The sequence below is a fragment of the Suricata suricatta genome, chromosome 6 (assembly GCF_006229205.1).
Source record: "Suricata suricatta isolate VVHF042 chromosome 6, meerkat_22Aug2017_6uvM2_HiC, whole genome shotgun sequence".
Taxonomy (NCBI): domain Eukaryota; kingdom Metazoa; phylum Chordata; class Mammalia; order Carnivora; family Herpestidae; genus Suricata; species Suricata suricatta.
The window spans coordinates 14,491,592-14,516,168 of record NC_043705.1 but is presented as its reverse complement, the minus strand read 5'-3'; the positions used below and the strand labels follow the sequence as shown (position 1 = coordinate 14,516,168).

Here is a 24,577-nt window from a genome sequence, read left to right as displayed (position 1 = left end):
GACGGAAGTGGCTGCGGCGGATGGTGGGAGGGGGGGGAAAGGAGCGCGAGGGGAGGGCCCGGCCGCCGGGGGTCGAGGGGGTGGGGCGTGGGGAGGTTTTCGGGACCCAGCCTGGGGCCTGGACTCAGATCTCTGGAGGGCAGCGGCTTCCTGCTGAGACCGGGCGGGAGGGATTCAGGTAACAACTTGGCGCAGATAGGGCGAGGATCTTACGGGCGGCAGAGAGGTGGGTGTTAGAGTCTAGAGAGGGTCGCGGTGTAACTCCCTCATTGAATGCGGAGCACTAGGTTCAGAGGAGAAGGGTGGGAGGAGTTAAATGGGGGGCGGGGGGGGGGTCCTGTGAACGCCACGCCCCTACAGGAAGGAAGGGTGTGTGTGTGTGTGTGTGTGTGTGTGTGTGTGTGTATACGTGTGTGTTTAGTAATAAATTTAGAAGGGAGGGGGCGACCGGTGTGTGTGTGTATGTGTGTTTAGAATCAACTTAGAAGAGAGGGGGCCACGCGGGTGGGCTTCCGGACTGCGAAATTGGAACACTGTGCAGCTATTGCTAGCAGGACTCAGGCCTCTGTTCCAGCAGAGTGCTCTCAGTGGCCTCGGGAAGGAGTTTGACTGAGATTGGGAATTCCATCCCTGGCACAGTTTTGGAAGCAGAAGGGGAGGTGAGGGTGAAGGGAAAGGAGCAAAGAATGCATGTGGAATGTGCCAGCATCTAGGTCTGGAATGGATTTAGTTCATTCAGGGGAAATAGACGATGAAAACACTAAACACTCTAAGAAGCTTGGGAGATGTAGGAGATTAGTGTGTGGTAATAAGACAAGAAGGAGATGGGATGAGGATGTTCTTTTCTATATATCTTAGAAGTCTACATGCACTGATAGTGATTTTGGTATTTTGATGACAGAGCAGAGTAAAGCAATCTAATCTAGGTGAGGGGTCTTAGGAATCCATTTGGGCATATAATAGAGTAGAGAGTGTCATAATGTTTAAATATTCCACAGGTTAACACTGAAATCAGCCTTCTGGCCATGCTGGTTCTATGGCCAGTTTCTTCTGATGAATCCCAGAGGAAGACAGAAAGGCCAGTCCTCACAGTGGATGACTTCTCTTCCCTGAGCCAGAGATGGGATAGAACCTGGGATCTGCCCAACACCAGACTCTGGGCTTAATAAACCAGCTGAATGAAAGAATGTAACAAACCCCTGGGAGGGACCCTGAACCCTGAAGTGGGGGGGGAGGGGCCTGGACGTAGCCCTTCCCCCCCAGGCTCCGCCCCCTCAGAGTCCACTCAGCCGTGGACTTTGGACCTGAATAACAGAAGAGAAGCTGTACTTTGTTTGGTGTATCTGATTTGGGATTCAAAGTTTTTGAAATGGAGTATTGGAAGGGGGTTTGATGATCTCCAGGGGAGCAGCTGAGAGAAGAAAGGTAAGGTCCTTGTCTCACTTCCCACTTGGTGTCTTACTGCTTTTGTCCAGAAAATGTTGAGTGGGACAAGTCTGGGGATGCTGCCATTTATGAAGTGGCTGATGAGAACCCTTACCCTGATGGGTACAGAGGAAGCTTCACCTTTCACACTCTTAGAGTGCAGACTTGTTCCCAGCCTCTCTTTACCCAGGCAGGAGTACCATATAAGGGGTTGTAGGCAGTAGCAATTGTGAAGTTAGGCCCAGAAGATTACGAAAAGAATTTCAGCGGCTGAAGAGAGGCTTGATTAGATTATCTATAAGGGTCTTTCGAACACTGAGTCAACACATTTTGGGCTAAATAACACTCTGCCCAGGCAGAGGCAGGCTGCTGTGTTTTGGGGGAACTAATGGAATAGAATTGCCTTTGAGGGGGAGGGTAGAAAATGGTCCAGATAACTTCTTAAGTTGTCTTTCTCCCTTCTCCCCCTATAAGGGAGTTTAGATCATGAAACCTCATGCAGACAGCAGAGGGACAGAACACAGGATTGAGATCAGTTGGATTTTTGTTCTAGCTCTTGCTTTCTTAGTGTGCAACCCTAAATATAGTGGTTTAGGCTCTGCCAATGTTCTGTTCACCTGCAAGATGGAGATAAGTAACTTTACAGGTCCCTCACAGGTTGTTACAGGGAGCAAATGAAATGATAGATTTTGGAAAGTATCCAGGGCCATGTACTTATGAAACAACACCATTGGCATTGCTTGATAATGCTTGTGTAATTGTTACATACAAAAAAGCATCTGACTTAGGAGTTCTGCTGTTTTATTGAATTATGTACTGGTAAAAGCCTTGCATTTCCTCAATTATAAGCCTGCCCTGAATTTTTCTTACCTGTTGCTCTTAATACTTGGGATCATCAAGTGGCAGGAAAAGGGATTCTGGCCCTCAGGGTTCTCCACACTTATGACAAGTGTCCCTCTTTGAGGTAGCAGATTAAAGAGGCGTGAAAGAAAGATAAGTCTCAAGGGCCAAGTGTGTGTTTAGGAGACTGAACTCCATTTCTTGGAGTAAGTACTGGGCCTTTTCTTCCTTTGCCAATCCTGGTTTTCTCTTTTTTTCTGTTCTTTTTTTTTTTTTTTTAAGAAGGTGTCGCATCCCACTTTATTATTATTTTTTAAGTTATTATTATTTGTGTGTGTGTGTGTGTGTGTGTGTGTGTGTGTGTGTGTGTGAGAGAGAGAGAGAGAGAGAGAGAGAGAGAGAGAGAGAGGGAGAGAGATACAGCATCCGCAGGGGAGGGACAGAGAGGGAGAAAGAGAATTCCAAGCAGGCTCTGCACTGTCAGCATGGAACCCCGATGTGGGGCTCAGTCCCGTGAACTGTGAGATCATGACCTGAGTGGCCATTTAACTGACTGAGCCACTCAGGTGCCCCTCCACTGCTCATTTAGATGACTCAGACTCTTATCTCTTAGCCCTTTATATTTTTGCTGGCTCTGCTCCCAATTAAAGCAAACCTGTTCATAATTACCTTTTTACCTCCTTCCTGCTCCTACCTTGAACTCCAGTTTATCTATGCCAATATATCTGTTTTTCACAGTGACAGCAAACAGGAGATGTGTTGGGAATTTTGATAGATAGTGGGGTATAATGTATAATGGCCTGGGTGCAGGGCAGAAAGCTTGGCTTCTAGCATCACTTTGCCTCTTGCTGCCTGTGTAACACCTAGACCTTTACATTCACTGGGGGCTGGAGGCAGTAACAGTTCATTTGCAAGCTGAAAATTCTGCTATTTATGAGTCAGTTTCTTTTTTCCTGTCCTTTCTTTCTCACTTGCCTTCCCCGAGTAGTGAAGCTTTTCCTTCTCTGGGGCAGCCCCTTTCAGGCCAACCTTCTACTTTAGAAGGTCTGGATTTCAGGTGGCATGTCACCTACTTCAGCTTGACCCAGCAAATTCCTGGTGCCAGTCTTTGCAAGGGATATGTGGTCCCAGGATGCGTCTGCAGCCCTCATATAACCTGGAAGGCCTGTGAGTGCTTCAAAACACTTAAAGTACCACACAGAGTCATGCTGTATAGTAGTGACGTTATATGAAGTGTCCAGGCTATTGTGTCCATTTTCCATCACTGCATTGTTGTGAGGAAGAGAGCACAGGGATTATTTCCCCAGTTTGATATATAAAGGGAAGCTGCAGAAGTCCTGAGCACAAAGGGCTTGCCTAATTGTGGAAAGGCAGACACTGTAATTGCCTGTCCAGTGCTGTGCTACTTTTACAGCATCTGACCTGACAAGGGCCATCTGGATTCTGCTGCAAACCTTCAGGCAGGGGAATTCAGTTCCCTGCCAGAATGCCTCTCCCCTGTCCTTTCCACTGAAAGTACTAGTCCTGTGCTCTGCCTGATCTTTTCTTGAGACAGTCCTCTCAAGACAGCCATCAGCCTTCTCACAGGGTTACCAGGATACTCGGGCCACTTAGCCAGGACCAGTGGTAGACTTAACTAAAGGTTGTGTATGTGTTTTAACTGCATTTATTTATATCATTCTGTCTTCCAAAAGGAATTGCATGTGGCTAACCAAAAGTTCCATTTCACAGACCTTGCTGACTGGTCATTGATCTTGATGAGCTGTGTTTCCAGGTCTCCATGGGGAGTAGGGATGTTGTGAGAATGGGAGAAGGAAAAATAGACACAACACTGATATATAACTTTGATTTTTCTTCTTCTCATGGTTTACAGCAAAGATCTGTCTTAAGTTCAGAGCATGAATTCTTTCTAAATTGTAAATAGTTTCATGATATCTTAGGCATGGTTTCTGGGAGGGAAGTTGGAATAAATTTCACTTCCTTCTCTTTCTCCAGTCCTCTTTCAGAGGTAGTGGGGGTGGGCAGGATACAATATTTTCCCTTCTAACTCTCTCTTACCTGATTTCTTCCATTTTCAGATATTTGAGCCCCAGTTTCACTCCCAGAATCCAGGCACCTACCTCCGTATTTCTGCCCTTTATCTCCCCCATAGTACTTCCTCATGAAATGTCAATCAAAAGCCCTGGGCCTCATTTCCCAGGTCAACTTGGCACTTACCACCTTGGCTTCTTGCCTCTCATACCAAATGTTTTCTCTTACTTCCATCCAAGAATTCAGCCCATCCCAAAGATCTCTTTCTGCTTGGGACAGTCCTTTTGTAGTCGGGGAATTTCTATCCTAAGATCTTCCGGTGAGCCTTGGAATTTTAACAAAGGATAGTAGTCATTGGGTGTGAGTTATGGTGCACAAACAGTTCCCCATTCTTTTCCCCATTGAACTGCCTTAGAGAAGAATTATTGTTAGAGGTGGGAATGTGACATCTCATGGGCTGGTTGGTCTGCCCCATTTTTCAGCATCCCACTATGTCCTTTGTCCTGGAGGGTGATTTTAGCTTCTGATATCATGTGTCTGCCAACCAGTGTTTCCCAACTTTTTACACTTTTAGGAATTATCCTTTTCCTTCTTTCTTTGACATGGACTGTGTGTGTGTAGGCCTTCCATATCCCCCAACTCCCTTCATGAGGAAAGCAAAATGAGAGGGCAGAGGTGCAGAGACAGTGGCTGCTGGCTGGCACATGGGTGTGGGCTTGCATTTCCTACCATGGTCCATGAAATCAGCTCACCTGGAAACCTTACACACACACACACACACACACACACACACACACACGCGCGCGCGCGCGCGCGCGAAAACACATGCATGCATGTCCAGCCTCTGAGGTGTCAGCTCTTTTCTCACTTTGCTCCTTCAGGCTAGGCTCCAACTGCTTCTACCAGGACTTCCCTCCTGCCCCACTGTGCACTTGTCATGTTGGACACACAGCCCTCTCAGAGCAAGGGAGCATGAGAGGAAGGAATGAATGCCAGCTTTGGAGGCAGGGATGCCTAGGTCTAAACCCTGGCCATGCCCCTCACTAGGTCTTGTGACTGTTAGCCAGTTGGCACTTACCCTTGAGATTCATACTCCTGATCTGTAGAATGGGATAATTAATGTACATGCTTCAGAGCTGCTGTGAGGGTCCTGCATGTGGAGGCCTCTGTGCAGTTGGTTTATTTCCTCAGCTCCAGGCAGGGGGTGTCTTTAGGGCATGCCCTGCCTCTTTGTTTCTATAGAACCCTGGTAGTTTCTGGTTTCATGTAGAAACAAGTTAGTGAGCAATATCAGTCAGTAACCACACACACTGCTCAGTTCCTGCCTGCTGTGTACTCTGGAACATAGGAGGGAAGTGGTTGGGGGGAGGCCCTGTTGCCTGCAGTGTGTCCTGGTCACATGGTAGGGTTGCCCTGCACTCAGTCCTTTTCAGAAAAGTCATGTGCTTGAGTAGCCAGTAGTTCTCAGTTCCCCACCCTCACTTCCCAGGGTCAGATACAGACATAAAGGCTCTTCCAGGGTGCTCCCTCATCACCTTTCACAGGGTTACCACAAAATCCTGTGATTAAGTCCTTTACTCCTTAGGTCTGATGGTTCTTACCCCAGGGGCAAGTCTGTTTCCGCTCTTGTACTCAGAACTAACAGCTCTCATTCCCCCACCTCGAAAAGAAAAAAAACAAAATGGAAGAAAAGAAAACAGCTGTTTTGGCAGCAGGTGTTTCCTCTCTGGTTTCCTTTTTTTTGGCACACTGGGTTTTGTTCTCACAGCCCTGCACTCTGTGGCCTGTTGCCCCCAACTCCTCCTTCCCGGAAGCTAGCGTTGAGCAGGTTGCTGAGAGCTGGCTTGTATTTGGTGAACGCACCCTCGGGTTGCCCGGCCTACCTCAGCCAGGGTTTTCCCTTTCAACTCCCTGAGGCTCCAGGCTCAGGGGCCGGTAAGGGGAAGATCCAGACGTCTTCACTGGAGGGGTTTGAGGGTGTGGATGGGGTCGGGTATCACACCCGGGGGATTGCGACTGGGAGTAGGGAAGGGCCCTGTGGTAACAGATGCCAACACAGCGCCTCCTGAAGTTCGAAACCTCAGAAAATTTGGGATGCTGTGCCATCAAGTTCAGAGGAAACCCAGCATAATTGCTAAGAGCCGGGCGGAGGAGGCGGAAGGGGCCCCTGGAGAGTGAGGGCGGCCGGTCCCTCCCCTCGGCCCTCCCCGTCCCGCCCTTCCCGGGGAAGGGCCACGTTGCTAGCCCGGCGGGCGGGTCCGGCGCAAGTAGGAAGGGCCCGCCGGGAGGAAGGCGCCGGCTTCCGCGGGAGCACCTGGAACGCGCCGGGGCATCGGGCTCGTCCCCTGCGCCCCGGGGCGGTCCAGGTTCTGGGCCAGGAAGTTGGGAGGACCTGGTGAGTAGGGGCCTGAAACGTCGGCGTCCGTCCGCTCGGAGGATTGTCCCAGGGAAGGCATGAAGGTCCAACTGAAGGAGGCCCCGCGGGAGCGGAGAGGGCGTTTCCAGGGGTTCAGGTCCCGGCTTGAGAAGCTGCCCCTCTCTGAGCACTTTGTGTCCCCCGACAGCCCTGGTGCCCGGTAGCTCCAGAGGAGACTTGGCCTGGTCCGTCTAGGGTTCCGGCCGCGAACCCCTCCCTAGCCGGGAAGTCGAACTCCGCGTTCTACTCTCGGAATCCCGGGCCTCCAGCTGTTGGAGGGACGGCGGGCGGGAGGGCGGCCGGGCTCCGCTGGGAGGGGGGCGGTCGTGAAACTCGTGGCTGCACGGCCTGAGAGGGTAGGATTGCTGCGGAGGGTTTGGGGAGCGGCAGTGGGAGGTGGCCTTTCCCCATTACCCACCCAGCGTCCTTTCCATTAGTTACTAGAGTTCTTTCTCAGCCTCCAGGAAGAATTGACACAATGTGAAACTACGTAAACTGGAAAGAAAACTTTTTCCTCCTGTTAACGTGTGTGGAGTCGGTGCCTCTTGAGACATGCAGGGCCCCCATCTTATAAACTGCGGAGCAGAGGGGCTGTGTGGCCAGCTGATCTGTGTTTGTACTGAGCAGTGATCCCCAGGGTGAGGCTCCACCTTGGTTAACCCTTGCTCATGTGGCCTGTTTACTCTTCGCTTTAGGTCATCCCCGCATGAGAGATCCAGCTTTATTTTCTGTCATTCATAATAGTTTTCAGACCGCGGAGCCTTTTCTCTTAGATGCTTACATCTCCTGAGTCTGCCTCTCATTGTGAATCACCTGTCTGACAGGGATTGGATTCCTGGATTCCTGCTTCTGTATCCTTATTTCAGAGTTAGTAAGCATTGTAGTTATGTTTAATCTTAATGGCCTATCTGACAGGTTAAACCCATTTCCTGTTTAGGATATTGAGGAAATTGTCATTGTACTTTTCATCATTAGAAACCAGGGAACGTGGAGAAGATCCAAATCAACTCTATCCCTTTTCAAATTATGGGAACCAAGACACAAGTGTGTCAAGTGACTTGCCCAAGGTTAGTTACATGGTTTCCCAGGCCCTCATTCATGCTTTTTGCTGCACCAACATCATATTTCCTTTTAGCGTTTTCTTTTTCAAGATGAATAATCCCTTCCTCCTAGGTCTTCTTCTCTAAGCTCTTGAATTATTTAGTGTATCTTCTCTGACTTCTTTTCATTTCTTGTGAAATTATAGAACCTTATACATGATGCAGGAATCAAGCAGAGGCCTCATAATGAACAAGAAAGTAATTCAGTTAGGTCTCCATTATCTGTGGTGTTTTATCCTTTGGGTTTTTTAGGCAGTCCTTTTTAACATGTTAAGACAAAGATTGAAGGGAAAGCCTGTCAACATTCCTTCAACTCCCATACTTTTTAAATCTAAGTATGACTTTTCCAATTATTGCTCACAAAAGGAAGTTGAGTATCTGCTGTTCTGCTGTTTAAGAAATATATTTGCCAGAGATGGGGGGCTGGCTGCAGAATACCATGGAATCAGAGTGTTAGAAAGGGATCTCACAGCTTCCAGACAGTTCTTCAGAGGAAGAAATTGAGACCCACAGGGGTTGGTGGGACCTGCTCATAGTCTCCTGAGGATTTTGGCTGAGGGTTTTATACACCCAAAATGCTCACTCCTCATCTTCCACCACAGTGCAGATGTCTTTGTACTTGCTAGTATGGATCAGCTGTGTCATTTGGTTAAAGGAGTGTAAAAACTCTAGCAAACCAAAACTAGTTTTGAATTCTGTGCCTTGCAGGCAAATGTCATTAATAACAGAACCTCAGGAACTTGGGTCAGGGTTAAGGACTATTCTATTTTAGAAAAGGAAGGTGTGGCAGATTATATTTTCCCGAAATGGTCATTCCATAAATATCCCATTCCACTTGTTACAATTGGACCTTGTTCTCCATCCAGCTATGGTGGGATCTGTGGTTTTCTCCCATTGAGTGTGGGCAGGCACTCATGATTCCTCTGACCAGTGAATAAGGCAGAAGTAATCCAAGGCTGGATCATGAAAAGAATACAGCCTCACCTGATTTACTCTCTTTCTTGGAGCACTCATCTTTGGAACCCAGCTGTCAAGTTCAGAGGAAATGCAGGCCACGTGAAGAGGCCACGTGGAGGTGTTGCAGCCAGCACTTCAGCTAACCATGCTAACGTCAATTTGCAGACATGTGACAGCCTTTAAGTGGGAGTCTAGCCCCCAGGTTTTTTAATCTTTCATCTGAGGTCCCAGACATCTTGGTGTAGAGACAGGTCATCTCTCTATGCTTCACTGTCCAAATTCCTGACCTGTTGAAACTGTGTGAGAGAATAAATTATTGCTATTGTTTTAAGCCGTTAAATGTTTTTATTCAACACCAGCTACCAATAAGGAAAGGAATATGAGTTGAGGCAGGCCCTTAGGTTTTGGACTTGCGGCATGAGACAGAGGACAGGAGGAACACTTGGCCATGCTTATCAAAGCTACTTAGATTCTCTTTTACTCATTATTTCAGGTACTTCTTGCTATATCACAAATCATGTCAAAATTTTAAGGCTTAAAACAATAATCATTTTATTCCTATTTTAGCTATGTGGTTCTGGCTCATGGTCTTTAATAGAGTTGAAGTCAGATGTGGCCAGGGCTGGGATCATCTGAAAGGCTTCTTCCCATATTTAGTAATTGATGCTTGCTGTCAGCTAGAACCTTAGTTTGGGTTGTGAGCTGGAGTATCTATAGGTGTCCTGTCCATGTGGCTTGGGCTTCCTCTAACCATTGTGGCTGCATTCAAAGAGCAGGCATCTCAAGAGCAAAGATGGAAACTGTATTGCCTTTCATGGACTAGTTTTGCAAATCATATATGGTCCTTCCTCCATAGTCAGATCAAAGAGAGGGAACACAGACCCCACCTCCCCCACCTCTAGTGGGAGGAATGGCATTATATCTTTGTAAGAAGAGCATGAGATGTGTGGTGATCATCTTGGAAAATGTAATCCTTCACTGTTGTGCTGCTGGTTTGGTCTTCTTTCTCCCCAGTTTAGCTAATAATGCAAGCAGTCCTCCATCTAGCCACTTGAACTTCATACATGTGCCAAGCATTGTAATAGGCTTACAGGTCATAGAGACTTTTTCCTAAGGAGTATGGTGAGAGACCTGTAAGCACAGCCACAGATTGTTACAGTGTGGAGGGGAGAAACAGGAGATATGGAGAGAATGTGGTGTGAGTGTAGTTGTGGGAAGACCTTGCGTGTCTCAATGAATTTGAATTTTATTCTGTGGGCAGTGGAAGCTTCTGATAGTTTTTAAGGCAAGTTAGTGTTGTGACTAGGTGTGCCCTTTAAGAAATATGCTCTGTTGCCTTTCGGAAGGTTGTTTAGAGGAAAGTGAGCTTAGCTAGTTAGCAATTAGCTGAGAAGCTATATCAAGAGTTCGGACTTAAAACAGTGTTTCGTAAGGAAAGAGGGTTCAATCTAAAGGGTCTGTGGGCTTGAAATGGAACTGTGGCAGTGAATGAGTAACTGTCTCTTACATTTTCTTAATTCTGAAATGCTTGGGCTGGATGTGTTTCAGAGTTCAGGATTTTTTTTTTATTTAAAAAAGATGATATGGTATGTTTATGATGTAGTATAAAATGTGGAACAGCACACCATAATTCAACATTTTGATTTCTGTGGCAAAATGTATAAATAGCCTCACTAAATGGGATAAATAAATGCTATAGTCTTACATTAGATCACATCAGATTTCACCAAAAATTTTACTGCCAAATGAGTGTAGAAAACTTCAATTTTTCAGTGCTTTTTAGGCTTGGGACTAGCAGTTAAGGAATTGTAGGTGAGTGACATCCACACAGAAGTCACTTTTTAGGTCATTGGCAAATCTCTTGATGGTCAGAGATCCTAGCACAGCAGCCTGACTGCAGTGGGGGAGCTGGGCCCATCCTTGAATAGCTTGTAGCTGAGGGAACGTGACAGATCTTGAGTAAGAGGTTGCACTGATGTCAATGATTGTGAAGGGGTGGTAGACTTCATATTGTCGGACCAACCTTCCCTGGCAGAGACATGAGTCAGAATACACCAAGTGAAGGAAAGCGGGAAGATAAGACTAGTCATACTGGCGCTTGCAAAGGCCCTGAGGCAGGCTTAGGTGTTTATAGCCCAGAGGGATGTAGTAGAGTGGTGTAAAGAGAGCCAGCCAGCCAGAGAGGGAACAAAGGAATAACTGGCTAGCATTTATGTCACAGTTGGGCACTGTTCTAAATACCTGATGCAGATTAGATGATCTCACCTAGTCCTTATGGCAACCCAGTGATTGAGTTCCATCTTATTATTACTATTTCCATCTTAGATTTGAGAAGATTGAGTTTTAGAGATGTGAACAAACGTGGGGTGGTGCCACACATTGCCCTGAGCTGTGTGGCTTGCGCTTGTTACTCCTGATGGTTGGACTGAGAGCAGCACTTCCTGCCTGAGTGTGTGGGCTTGCTGGCTAAAGGCTGGGCTGGCCTGTGGGGCTTTTTCACCCCTGGGGCACAGCCAGCTGCTGGGGAGTGCATGTGCTTGTGTATGCACACACCATTCATTAGCTTCCATTATAGAGTAGAGAATCCTGTCCTGGAGAGTATGTGAAGCAGTGGGAACTGCTCTGGGACTCTGGATGAGTCTGTAGAGAAGTGGTGCCTGGGTATAGGAGTGTTGTATTGTCTTATGGAAAGAGGAACAAGTTCTGTTTCACAATTTTTAAAAAAAGGTCATGGTCTGTGAACTAAGGCCTAAGGGCTAAGGTAGAGCCCTGGACTGGACTGGGACAGCTGTTTTCTGTGGGCTATCCAGCCACTCTTAATGTTTACAGATTTGCTAAGAATCCAGTTCTCTGAAAGACTGAGAAAACTGCTTTGATCTGCATGGCTTAGAAGGACAGGTGAGGGGAGGCCTCTGGAAGTGGATGTGGGCCATCCAGTTCCTAATGTCTGGAGAAGAGTGAAGACTTTTACATGTCATCTGCAGGGTTTCGAGGATGGTGTCCCTTGGGGGTTTGCCACCAGTCTGAGAGCTTGCTGGTCTGTGGTGGCTCATGGATAAGTCAGAGATGGGTCTGCTCCTCCAGCCTTGAAGCAGCATTTCAGATGATGGAATTCAGTCTTTTTCTTCCTCCATCCCTTTAGCTAAAGACTTTCCCTGCCCAATCAGTTAGGAGGCAGGAATTTGAGGGATAGGGAATCCTGGCCATGAGATTGGAGGGAAAGTTCCAACATGACTGCATTGAGGGGCAGCGAGGAAGAAACTGGAAATCTGTTGTCTCTTTCTGGGAAACCCTGATTTGTATATGAGCACTGACAACATGTGAATTTAATGATACAGTTAAATGGAAATGGACCTGAGTTTTCTGAGGAGACTGGTGCTATGGAGTTGAGGGGGTGGATGCTTTCTCAGAGGACAACATGTGGTGGTGGTGCTGGCAGGGGCTGGGGTAGTCCCCTCAGGAGGGAGACAGAAGCTAGGTTCCTTTAGAGACCCTTCAGGATCAATACTTTGGTCCTTTAACAGTGGATCTGCCTGCTCAAGAGCCCAGAAGTACAGAGATGAGATCTGGAATCCAAGATTTTGATAGCTGTGAGGTAGAGGGTAACTGGCAGAGCAGCAGGGCACAAGAGGACATATACCTGAAGCTTTAGGGTGTGAAGGGTGTAGAACAGAAGTTGCATGGTCCGTAATGGCAGCTGTTTGGGAACTGGAGGGTGTGGTAGATTCTTTCAAATAGTGGGTTCTGGTAGAGTGAAAGGGTTGGTGGGAACATGCTTTTTCATGTAAGATGTGTGTCCCAGTCCCTTACCACAGCCTGGCAGACAGCAGGTGCGTGATACATGTCATTGAATGATTAGGGAGTTCAGGACAAAGGGATTGTTTCAGTTGCCCCTACTGATGTGCCTAATTTGGGCTATATTGGGCAAAGCTAGGCAGAACTGTGGGCCATGTCCCCATAACGATTTTAAGGAACTTCATTTGAAAATAATTTCAAACTTAAAAAAAGGTGCAAGAATTAAAATGGTATAAGGCCACTCTTAATTCCTTTACTCAGATTCATCTATTAGCATTTTGATACATTTGCACATTCTCTTGCTCTCTTGAGCGCTCTCTCTCCCTCTCTGTCTGTATACATGATATTTTTGTTCTGAACCATTTGAGAAGTTGCATCTATCTTGGCTCTCTACTCCTAATTACTTCACTCTTCATTCCCTAAGAATTGGGGTGTTATTTTCCATAGTATGCCTATCACTCAGTCAACACTGATACTTTAATTGACTGTCTATATTCCAATTTTGTCATTTAATCTTTTTTTTTTTTTTTTTAAAGAAAGGGGTGCCTGGGTGGCTCAGTCGGGTAAATGTCTGACTCTGCTCAGGTCATGATCTCGCAGTTTGTGAGTTTGAGCTCCACTTAGGGATCTGTGCTGACAGCTCAGAGCCTGGAGCCTGCTTCAGATTCTGTATGTCTCTTTCTCTCAGCTTCTCCCATGCTCATGCTCTGTCTCTTTTTGTCAGTCAATAATAAATAAAAATTAAAAGAAAAAAATTTTAATCTTTAAAGAAAATGTGTTATTGAGGTATAAATGACATAGAGTAAACTACATCCATGCCCCCAAAGTTTCCTGTTGTTCCTTTGTGATACCTCCCCTCACTGCCTCCATGCCTAGCCAACCACTGATCTGCTTTTTGTCACTATAGATCACTTTATATTTTCTTGAGATTTATTTAAGTGGAATCCGTGTATGTGCTCTTTTTGGTCATTCACATATCCCATAGTTATTTTGAGATTCATCCATGTGTTTGTATTAGTAGTTTATTCCTTTTTATTATTGCATATTATTCAATTTTGCAGGCAAGCCACAATTTGTTTATCCATATTCCTCTGTTAATGTGCCTTTGGATTTTTCCCAGTTTTTGGTGATTATGAATAAAGCTACATAAATATTCCAGATAATTTTCCTGTGGACATATGTTTTTATTTCTCTTGAGTATATATCTAAGAGTGGACTTGGTAGTATGGTTACTCTTCTGTTTAGCAAATTGCCAGATTGCTATAAAAGGACTTTAGTTCCATGCCTCACACATTATACAACAATTAACTCAAAATGAACCATAAACCTAAATGTAAAACCTAAAACTATAAAACCTAAAAAAGAAAACATAGGGAAAGATATTTGTGATTTGTGCAAAGATTTCTTAGGTACAATGTCAATAGCATGATCCATAAAAGATAAAAACTCCTGATAACTGAGTATCATTAAAATTAAGAACTTTCTTTTTTCAACTGACACTAGAGAATAGGACAAGGGTTTGAATTTTTGTGTCTAATGGGTGAGAAATTCTTAGTATAGTTTAATTTGCATTTTTCTTGTTATAAGTGAACTTGAACATCTTTTCATATGTGTAAGGACCACTTCAGTATTTTTTTGTGAGTTGCCCTTATCTAAAGACAAAGTTTTGACTTTTTACCTCCTCAGTTTAAAAGTTCTTTTTCTCTTTAGGGTATTGGCATTTTATTTGTATATTTGTATGTATATTGCAAATATTCTTCCCCAGTTTGTCTTTTGACTTGGTTAATGGTGTTTTTATCATGCAGAAATGTTTTATTTATTAATGCATCTGGATTTTGAATCATACTTAGAAAGCCTTTCCCTGTACCCAGGTTATAAAGGAATTGACCCTTATTTTCTTCTAGCACTTGTATAGTTATATTTTTTATATTTAGATCTCTAATCCATTTGGAAGTTATTCTTTTGCACAGATGTAATTTTCTTTTTCCAGATAGCTATAGAGTTGTTATAACACTCTTAATAAGACATTTTTTTGCCCTAGTAATTTTAAATATCACCTGCATCATATATTAGATTTCTACATGTTTTTGGGTCTATTTCTGTAGTTTCAATTGTATTCCTTTGGATAATCTATTTACCTACTAGTATCACATAGTTTTAATTATAGAAGTGTAATATTTTAATGGCTGGTAGGGCTAGTCCCTCTTTCACACTTCATTTTCGTTATTTTTCTAGATGACCTTGTATGGTTTTTTTTTTTCATGTAAAGTTTAGTGTCAGTTTGTCTAGCTCCCAGAAAATTTATTTTTATTGAGAATTTTGATGATGTCGAGGTGTCGTAACTTAGAACAAGGGATATTTAAGTCCTCTTGTGTCTTTCAGGACCTATCGTCTTGTTCATGTAGGTTTTGAATATTTAAGTTTATTCTTAATCAGTTTATCACTTTCATGGCTATTGTAAATAGAATTTTCTCATCCATTGTTTCTTCTAATAAGTTATTATTTGTGGATCTGAAGTCTTGATTTTTGCATGTTAATTTTTATATCCTGCTACTTTGCTCGTTCTTCAGTTGTTTGGGATGGTTTTATCATTAATTCTCCTACAGTTTTCCAGGCATATTCCTACAGTATCAATAAATAGAGATAGTCATGCATCTTTTTCCACCTCTGCCTTTTTCTTCTGTAGCTCTGTACTGGCTGATTCCTCTAGCAGAATGTTAGTCATATACATGGTGGGCAGCGCAGTTTGCCACTGACATTTGTGGGAATGCCTATAGTGCTTCCTTTGTAGGTAGGATGTTGACTCTAGTCCAGAGGTGTGATATTAGAGTTTTTAAATCAGTAATCTTTAAGCACTTTGATTTGAGGAATGAGAGGCAGGTGTTCTCACCTCCACCCCTGCCTCAAAACTCTGGTTGGAAGATGGAAATGAAATCTGTCAGGTATCAAAGGGAGAGTGGGGTTCCCTTGTTTCCACCTTTACAACATCACTCTCTACTTCCCTTCAAACCATATTGCTTTCTGAGGACTCATGAACTCCTTTTGGAGTGAGGAGAGTATGTTGTCTTTTCCCAATCATCCCAGATTAGGAGATGGCAGCTCTTTTCTAAGAAAGCTCAGGAGTCCACCTCCTGGCCTCCCTCCTCTCCGTCCCCCATTCTTCCCCCTAGGACTGCCCCATGCTTTTGTGATGAAGATTGGTTTTCTCTGTTTTCTCAGGTGCATGGCTGCTTCCTCCTAATCCCCAGGCCCGGGGAAAGCATCCCTTGAGCTGTGGAAGTGAACTAGGCAAGCCAAGGGCAGCCTTGAGCCCCACCCTTGCCTGCCACCCCCTCGGGGGCCAGGATGCTGAAGAAGCAGTCTGCAGGGCTTGTGCTGTGGGGCGCCATCCTCTTTGTGGCCTGGAATGCCCTGCTGCTGCTTTTCTTCTGGACACGCCCTGCGCCTGGCAGGCTGCCCCCTGACAGTTCTCTGGATGATGACCCTGCCAGCCTCACCCGTGAGGTGATCCGCCTGGCTGAGGATGCCCAGGTGGAGTTGGAGCGACAGAGGGGCCTGCTGCAGCAGATTAGGGAGCATCATGTTCGGTGGAGCCAGAGGTGGAGGGTGCCCACTGCTGCCCCACCCATCCCACCACGCGTGCCTGTGTCCTCACCGCCAGCCGTGATCCCCATCTTAGTCATTGCCTGTGACCGTAGCACTGTCCGGCGCTGCCTGGACAAGCTGCTGCATTACCGGCCGTCGGCTGAGCACTTCCCCATAATCGTCAGCCAGGACTGTGGGCACGAGGAGACAGCCCAGGTCATTGCCTCCTATGGAAGTGCTGTCACACATATCCGGCAGCCTGACCTGAGCAACATTGCTGTGCCCCCTGACCACCGCAAGTTTCAGGGCTACTACAAGATTGCACGGCACTACCGCTGGGCACTGGGCCAGGTCTTCCATAGGTTCAAGTTCCCAGCGGCTGTGGTGGTGGAGGATGACCTGGAGGTGGCGCCGGACTTCTTTGAGTACTTCCAGGCCACCTACCCGCTGCTGAAGGCTGACCCCTCCCTCTGGTGTGTGTCTGCCTGGAATGACAATGGGAAGGAACAGATGGTGGACTCGAGCAAGCCAGAGCTACTCTACCGCACAGACTTCTTTCCTGGCCTGGGCTGGCTGCTGTTGGCTGAACTCTGGGCTGAGCTGGAGCCTAAGTGGCCCAGGGCCTTCTGGGATGACTGGATGCGCAGGCCTGAGCAGCGGCAGGGCCGGGCCTGCGTGCGACCTGAAATCTCCAGAACGATGACCTTTGGCCGCAAGGGTGTGAGCCATGGACAGTTCTTTGACCAGCACCTCAAGTTCATCAAGCTGAACCAGCACTTTGTGCCCTTCACCCAGCTGGACCTGTCATATCTGCGGCAGGAGACCTATGACCGAGATTTCCTTGCACGTGTCTATGGGGCTCCCCTACTGCAGGTGGAGAAAGTGAGGACCAGTGAGCAGAATGAACTTGGGGAGGTGCGGGTGCAGTACACAGGCAGGGACAGCTTCAAGGCCTTTGCCAAGGCCCTGGGCGTCATGGATGACCTCAAATCTGGTGTCCCTAGAGCCGGTTACCGGGGCATCGTCAGCTTCCTGTTTCGAGGCCGCCGTGTCCACCTGGCCCCCCCGCAGACCTGGGATGGCTATGATCCCAGCTGGAATTAGTGGTGCCTGTCTGTCCCTCCTGGGCTCCTTCCTTGCCATATCATGTGTTGAGATGGGACTGTGTCGTTGGGCTCTATTGCCCTCTCTGTGTATCTCTTTGGGTACATTTATCTTTTTTTTTCTTATTTTTCTTTTTTTGAATTGCATTCAAGAGCACAGAGGATAAGATGAAGGTTTTCTCCCATTCTCAAGGGGGTCAAGTCAGGGGAAACTTCATGGGGTATATTGGACAGTATTAAGCAAGAAACCACTGTGTGGTAGGGAGACACTTGGGCATGGTGGAGATACAGACTTCCATGTTCTAGGTTTTCTCCTAGAGCATCTGCAGAGAGGTCAGCAACTTTGGCTCTCTTGCCCAGGTCTCTTTCCCCTATCCCAGCTCTTCCAGCCAGGGAATGAGCTCACCTATACCTGCTCCCCCACCCTTACTGTCCCTCAGTTTGAGGGGTTGCTGGGTTATTTGTAAAGGGGACTTATCTGTGGCCAAAGTGAGACTAACCAAAGGGGTTTCATCGTCAAAGTCTGGGTGGAGCTGTTAGGCTTTCAGGGTTTACTGCCACCTACTCTTAGTTCTCTTCTACCCTTCTTCTTATCCCTGACCTCCTCTCTGCTCTTCTTTCCTTGCAGCTTAACAGTTTGTGATTCTAAGATGAGAAGTTGAAAGGCGTAAGCAAGACTTCTCAGTTCATCTGCAGAAGTTGGGGGAAAGGTGGTAGGGAGAAAGACTTGGTGTGCTGGAACATACCTCCCTCATCTTGCCTCAAAGAAACAGACTCTGCTCCTGGATCCTGGCCTTTCTAAAAATTGGTTCCTTCCTTACTGCTCTAGGAGGTTTCATGCTGGCTTTGTGAAAGAGAGATTACCTCCTGTGTCCCTCTTCCCCTGGGGTTTGGTGCACAGGCTCCTCTCTAAAGGTTGTGGCTTCTGGTGGCCCTCTCAGGGTGAGGTAGAACAGCCAAGACAGGATGGCTCATGCCTCCCTCCCCTGTCCCCAGAGCATTCCCTTGTCTAGTCAGATTAGGATGAGGATGGCAGGTTGGAGAGCAATGTGTGTGTTTTTGCTTCTGGCCTGACCTCAGTTCATGGAAGAAAGTTGAAGCCACAGAATTATTTTCAAAAATAAAGGCTGAATTGTCCAAAAAGCTGTATGTGTGTTTATGTGTCCTAGAACAGGAGGAGGGGTGGAGGGGTGAAGGCTAGAGGAAGGAAGAAAAAGAAGGGAAAACAGGGACTGAGGGAAGGGTTGGTTGGGCAAGAGGAATTGGATCAGCTAAAGGAAGGAAAGCAGATGACTGGAAGACAAGAGCTGTAGGAGGGTTGGGTGTGAAAGAAAGGCCAGGCATGGAGGTGGAGAAAATCTGAGGCTACAGTCCCCTTGCTGCTAATCTCTGGAGTTGGGCTGTGAACCTTTGGTGGGTTTGAGCTTGGTGTCAGCCTGAAGGTCTGGCTTGAAAGAACTCTGGAAGTCCCTGACAGAGTGGGTGCTGTGTGCTGGGTGCCCCTCTGGTGGCATGCATTTCCTAGGCATCCTCCTGGCCCTGAGCTCTGGGTTGCAGAGCTGATACCAGGTAAGTTCTGGCAGTGGCACTCAGAGTCCTTACCATGATCCCAATGAGAATGTCTTTTACTGTCACCTACAACACTCATACATAACTGGTAAACATTTCCTGAAACTTTTGCATTCTGAGGGTCTCTGTTCTCTAGTAGATTTTCTCTTTTTAATGATTCATTAGTGGGGTTGAAAATCTTGAGTAGGTGACTTTGCTGACAGATACCATTCTGGAGCTTCACAAGTGTGAGCTGTGGAGTGAGTGTGTCACCTGGGCACAAAGGGAGCAGCTCCAGTCTGGTCTTAGGAATGTGGAGTGTGCTATGGGAACCAGGGTTGGACATTCCTTTTAAACTTTCAGATGTTTGTAGAACTAGTTTTGTCTTCCCATGTGCTCCTAGATGGATTATTTAACCCCGTTCTCGGGTAGGGAGATGCTCATTATTCATGATTTGCAGATAGGAAAAGAGGTCAGTGCAGCACCGGATCCTGCCTGACACAGCATGTTGGCTGTCAAAATCCATGTTCTTAGCACTAAATGTATTAAACAGTAACTCACCAATCAGCTTGTTCTGATTGCTCTGATTAATATCAACTCATTTAATCCTCAAAGCAATTGTGGGTGGTAAGAACTCCTGTTTTAAAGGTGATGAAATGGGCACATAGAGATTCCCTTGCCCCAAGTCACCCACCTGTTCGGGGTGGAGTGGGTGGATTTGACTGGGGCCCGTGCTATTAACTATCACCTGAAACTAGACTGTTCCCTTTCTTTCCTTTACTGCCTTCCTCCAAGGATGTCTTCTCAGCCTCCTTTGTATGTTGGTCTCCTCCCTCAGGTCCCACGGTGGTAGATGGGGCTGGACTTCCTGGCCAAGCAGCACAGTCTGCCTGGGCTGGTAGCATGAACAGTGGAGTCCTCTGGGAGAGATTGTAGACATGATGCCACTCTTGAAGATACAGGCTGATTTCTCAGGTTTCTCCTGAAGCAAGGAGAATTTTCAGGGGTCCCTAGTCCTGTTCCTCTTCTGGTCAGCTTCATGAGTAATTCATGTGTGGAGTGCTGCTATCTGTTAAGAACCATGATCCCCCCGGAGTACCTGGGTGGCTCAGTTGGTTAAGTGTCTGAGTTTGGCACAGTTTATGAGTTTGAGCCCCACATCGGGCTCTGCATTGACCATGAGGAGCCTGCCTGGGATTTTCTCTCTCTCTCTCTCTCTCTCTCTCTCTGCGCTTCTCTACTACTCATAATAAATAAATTTTAAAAAAAAGAACAATGATTTTCCTGGGGATGTTACCAGATACAAAAGTGCCATGTATTAAATGTTTCAGGATTAATCTTGAATTCAGAGATTTAAAGATAATTCCAAAGAGTTAACCCAGCTCATTGCAGCTTTACTGCCAGGTGGGTCCTCACTGAAACAGCCAGTAACTGATTGCTGGCCAGTGGAGGCTGTGCAGGTGGGAGGTGTGCCCAAGTGGCATCGGTTTCAGCTGCCTATCAAAGGCCTTATAGGCATGCGGTGTGTGTGTAGGCCCAGCAGCTGCTTGGGCCAGGCCACCACTGCTCTGCCTTGGCCTTGGCATTTCTGCCTCTGCCTGTGACCCATAGTCCTTCCTCCACTTCATATCATCCTCATGCTCCTGGTACCAGAGAACCACTGTTTCTGCCTTCTCTCCATGAATCTCCCTTCCACCAGTCTCTTGGACTTTGCTATTGTTAAATAACATATTCAGTCAAGAAAATTATAAAGATCTAATTGGCCTTATTGACTGATTCATGATCAGGCAGCATCCTGTCTAGCAAGTAGAAAGTTCTTAAAGGGTTACAGAAAGGGAAAGTTTTTAAGGGCAAGACAAAGAAATCATAAACAAAAACAAAACTAATATTTTGGGCAAGGTCACCTCCCTTTGGGGAACAAAAGGGTCTTATTATTTGGATTATCTCATCAGTGCTGATCAGGAAATTCCAAACTGGTTAAGATTACATTCATGGGGAAGATTAAAAGGACAGTTAGATTTGGTTTAAGCCGTGTTTGGTGACATGAGATTAGCACAAGTGACTCCGTTTTGGATCTATTGTTTACTTTTAACAGCCTTCTCTCTTTTCTGGGTCGTCCTGGTGGAATCTCACTTGTGAGGTGATTCACCTTCAGTGTGGATAAATGGGTGGTCTCTGACCATGCTCTCCCTGAGCTTTCAATGGACCCACCCAGGTGTGTTTCAGAATCCTCCAGAGCTGAGGGGCAAGGGTTAGGAGTGGGACTTGGGGACCAGGGCACAGTAGAGGACCTAACAGTGGGAGCAGGGGCTGAGGCTGGGGCCCTGAGTGGTCTGGAAAGGTCTGTATTTAATGTTAGATACAATGCTCTTTTAAAATGAAAGGTATAATTTACTTTTTTCTAATTATAAAAGCAATACATGTTCATTTCAGAAAATCAGAAAGCACATAGTAATAAAAATATTCATACTTTCACATTCCCCCTCACCTCTGTTTATATGTACCAGGCTTCTTTCTTGCATAAATAAATGAATGAATAAATGAATAAATAAATAAAGCATTTATTGATGAATAAAACCCATAGAAGTACAGAAATAATAATTGAGTTTTATATAAGTTAAATACATCCTATATATATGTAATAATATCCTATATATTATTTCATAGCCATGTCAAATATTTGCCTTCACCATAATTTTAATGATTTCCCATTTAATAATCTTTACAAATGCTGGATTTCAGGCTTCCTGCCAGGATTTCTGTAGAGATCAGTTGTTTGCTTCCAGTGGGGCCCTTGAACCTCCATCTATTCTCCTATCCACCCTCTGTTTAACCTGAGCAAGTCACAGAAAATTTACACTTGGAGCAGAGGTGAGGAGAGGAGTGCCATATCTTTTGTTCTGAGGCAGGAAGACCAGGCCTGGTGGTTCGGTCCTATGATGTGAAGGATGTAAGCTGGACTCGGCTCTAGCTCACTGGCTGTACATCTGACTCTGGACCTGCCAGGGCCTCTTCCTGTGAGGACAATAGTGCCTCCCTTTGGGGTCGTTGTGAAGATTAATATGTGTGAAAGCAGCCGTCCAAATCCTAGAGAAATCTCTGTCTCTGCTGCTTTCTTTTTTTTTGTTTTTGTTTTTGTTTTTTAATTTTTTTATTTTATTTTATTTTTTATTTTTTATTTTTTTAACATTTATTTATTTATTTTTCCATAATATTTTATTGTCAAATTGTTTTCCATACAACACCCAGTGCTCTTCCCCTCAAGTGCCCTCCACCATCACCACCACCTGTCTTCCCCCCTCCCCCCTCCCCCCAACCCTCAGTTCATTCTGCTGCTTTCTTTTACCTAGTTTCATCTTTGATCCTACTTTATGCGCTCCCCCTCTGTATTCATCTGGAGGAAGCAGAGTGATATTGCCATAGCTGTTGAGACAAAGGAGCCTGGGCAGTCCTGAGGCTGTTACTCTTTCTTACTGTCCCTTCACCTTATTTGAAATCTGGCTCTTGATTCTAAAGTGAAAAGACAGTATCTTGAATTTGATTTAGCTGCTTACAGCAGAAAAGTCTAATCATAGTGCCTTATGTAAGTGAGAGCTAAGTGGTGTAAGGCTGCATGGCACTTCCCATGTCTTATATCTCTCTGTCTCACTCCTTAGAATGATGCTTCCATCCTAGATGTTACTCTGGCTGCAGGAGCTCTGGGCATGATGCTTACATTTTAGGCAAGAAGAAAGAGGAAGAAAGAAGGACAAAAGATGAATTCTTGTTGCGGTGTTCCTGGAAGCCAGCAAACAGCCTGATTATAGCTCCCTGGCCAGAACTGGATCACACAGACATACCAGTCTACTGGAAAAATTATTCAGCAGAATCAAATTATAACTCCTCTTACTAAGGATAAAGGCAGTGACCATGTGGGAAAATTCAGGGCTTCTGGCACACCCTGGGCCTGGAAGACTGAACTTGTGACAGAGAGTAACAGAGAGGATTTGAGAGGGCAGGATGATGGGGAGATTTTGAGGAGTGCATTAGGAGTCTTGACCTGGAGAGGAGAAGAGTTTAAGCTTCCTAGGGCCCTAATCCTAGTGGATTGTGTGAGAAGCATGGCCAGTGTGCTTAAGGGGACTAGGCTTTCCCAGGGTCACACATGACATTTGAAATTCTTAAAGGCCACTTAACCCCAGAAATGCTTATTTACAAGGGAGCAGATTATTTTTCCCATACTGTTTTTGAGAGTGCATACCTTACAACCTTCCTGGACCCTCTGCCTGTTGGTTGCACTGTTGTGGGAGACTCTCCAGGAAAACTCATGGCCTGTCACCTTCTGACTGATCCCCATTCTTTGTTATTATTCCTATTGCTTTTTCTTTCTAAGGGAAGGAAAAGGGATTTACATTCTTGTGACCATTGCCTAAGCCATGTACCCGAGGATCTGTGTGTCTCCAGAGACATACTGTATAGCTGTATTAAAAGTAGAGGACCTTTATGTGATAGGGTATCAGTCTGGCAGCTGGAAAAAGACCCAACATGATCATGGCCTAAATAAGATGGTCTATTTCTCAATTTGCTCAAAAATCCAAGTGGGTGGTGTTTCTGGGCACTACAGCATATTCACACCCACCAGAGACAAGTCTTTCATGTGTCATCCTACTATCTTCAACATTGAATTCCAGCTCCCAAAGATGGTGCCTGCCTCCAGTCAGAGAGGAAGAAAAGAGAAGACAAGCCTTTTTTTTTTTTTTTTTTAGAATGAAACCCAAAATCTGTGCATATGATCTTCCCTCGTCTCCCACTCACAAGAACTTGTTAGGAGAGACTAAGGAAACAGAATGGCAACCATATGTTCAGCTAAAACTTATTAATTAATTAATAGAGCAAGTAGAAGAGGGACAGGAGTGGGGGAGACAGAGAGACAGAGAGAGAGAGAGAATCTCAAGCAAGTTCCATGCTGTCAGCACAGAGCCCAATGCACTAGTGCAAGGCATGATCCCATGAACTATGAGATCATGATCTGAGCTGAAACCAAGAGTCAGACACTTACCTGGCTGAGCCATGCAGGCACCCCTAAAACTTGTCTTACCATGTAAGATGGGCCACCCTTCTCTGGGTACAAGCAATACAGTGAAGCTTGTCAAACACCCCTCCTCGAAGATGATGTTTGCTTATTTCTCAAAGTTTCTATTTAGAAAAAAGGAGAAGACCCTCAGGCCCAAACAGAGTAGATGAGTGGTGAGCAGGCCTCACTCGAGCCCTCAATGCCTTCCCAAAGGGAAATAATAGGAGCAGCACACTGTTGGACCGGTCAGCTCAGTCCATGAAGCCATGCAGCAGGAGTGAGGTCAAATCATGAGAAAAGACCCAGCTTCTGCCTGGTTTGCTGGACTGTTCAAGCTTGGAGCCTTGAGCTATATAGATCTGCCATGTAAGAAATCTAATGACCCTGAAACTGCCTTGCCGCAGAGGCATAGCCATGTGAGTGAACTATCTTACATACCCGGCTTGAAGCCTTTAGATGTTTGCAGCCCTGGCCAACATCTGAGTGTAACAGCATGGGAAACCCAAATTGACAACTACCCAGCCAAGCCCTTACTGAATTTATGACCACAAATAGCAAAATCAAATGGTTGTTTCATGATACTAAATTTTGGGGTAATTTGTTAAGTGACAGTATTACCCAGTATTCTTAGGTACTATGTTCTGTCATTGAAATGTCAGAAGATTTTATATAACCAGAAGGGAATGTTTAAACAAATACTTTGAGAATAAGATTTTTAAAGCAT

At 45.8% G+C, this 24,577-nt stretch overlaps 1 protein-coding gene across 5 annotated transcripts; it reads left to right on the top strand.

Moving 5' to 3' along the window:
- Positions 1 to 80: 80 nt before the first annotated feature.
- On the top strand, positions 81 to 18,395 carry MGAT1 (mannosyl (alpha-1,3-)-glycoprotein beta-1,2-N-acetylglucosaminyltransferase). 5 transcript variants are annotated; one of them, XM_029941722.1, is made up of 4 exons: positions 81 to 178; positions 999 to 1,425; positions 15,784 to 17,031; positions 17,881 to 18,395. In XM_029941722.1, exons 3-4 carry the CDS (start codon positions 15,910 to 15,912, stop codon positions 17,893 to 17,895), a joined length of 1,137 nt encoding a protein of 378 aa, XP_029797582.1. In that variant the 5' UTR covers positions 81 to 178; positions 999 to 1,425; positions 15,784 to 15,909; the 3' UTR covers positions 17,896 to 18,395. The 5 variants fall into 5 exon arrangements, with proteins under 5 accessions (XP_029797582.1, XP_029797578.1, XP_029797579.1 ...); XM_029941718.1 differs by having other exon boundaries at positions 15,784 to 18,395; XM_029941719.1 differs by having other exon boundaries at positions 131 to 226; positions 15,784 to 18,395.
- Positions 18,396 to 24,577: the final 6,182 nt, after the last annotated feature.

Bases quoted from the DNA above. Each gene is read 5' to 3' on its own strand.
- MGAT1 (XM_029941718.1), top strand. From the start codon at position 15,910: ATGCTGAAGAAGCAGTCTGCAGGGCTTGTGCTGTGGGGCGCCATCCTC.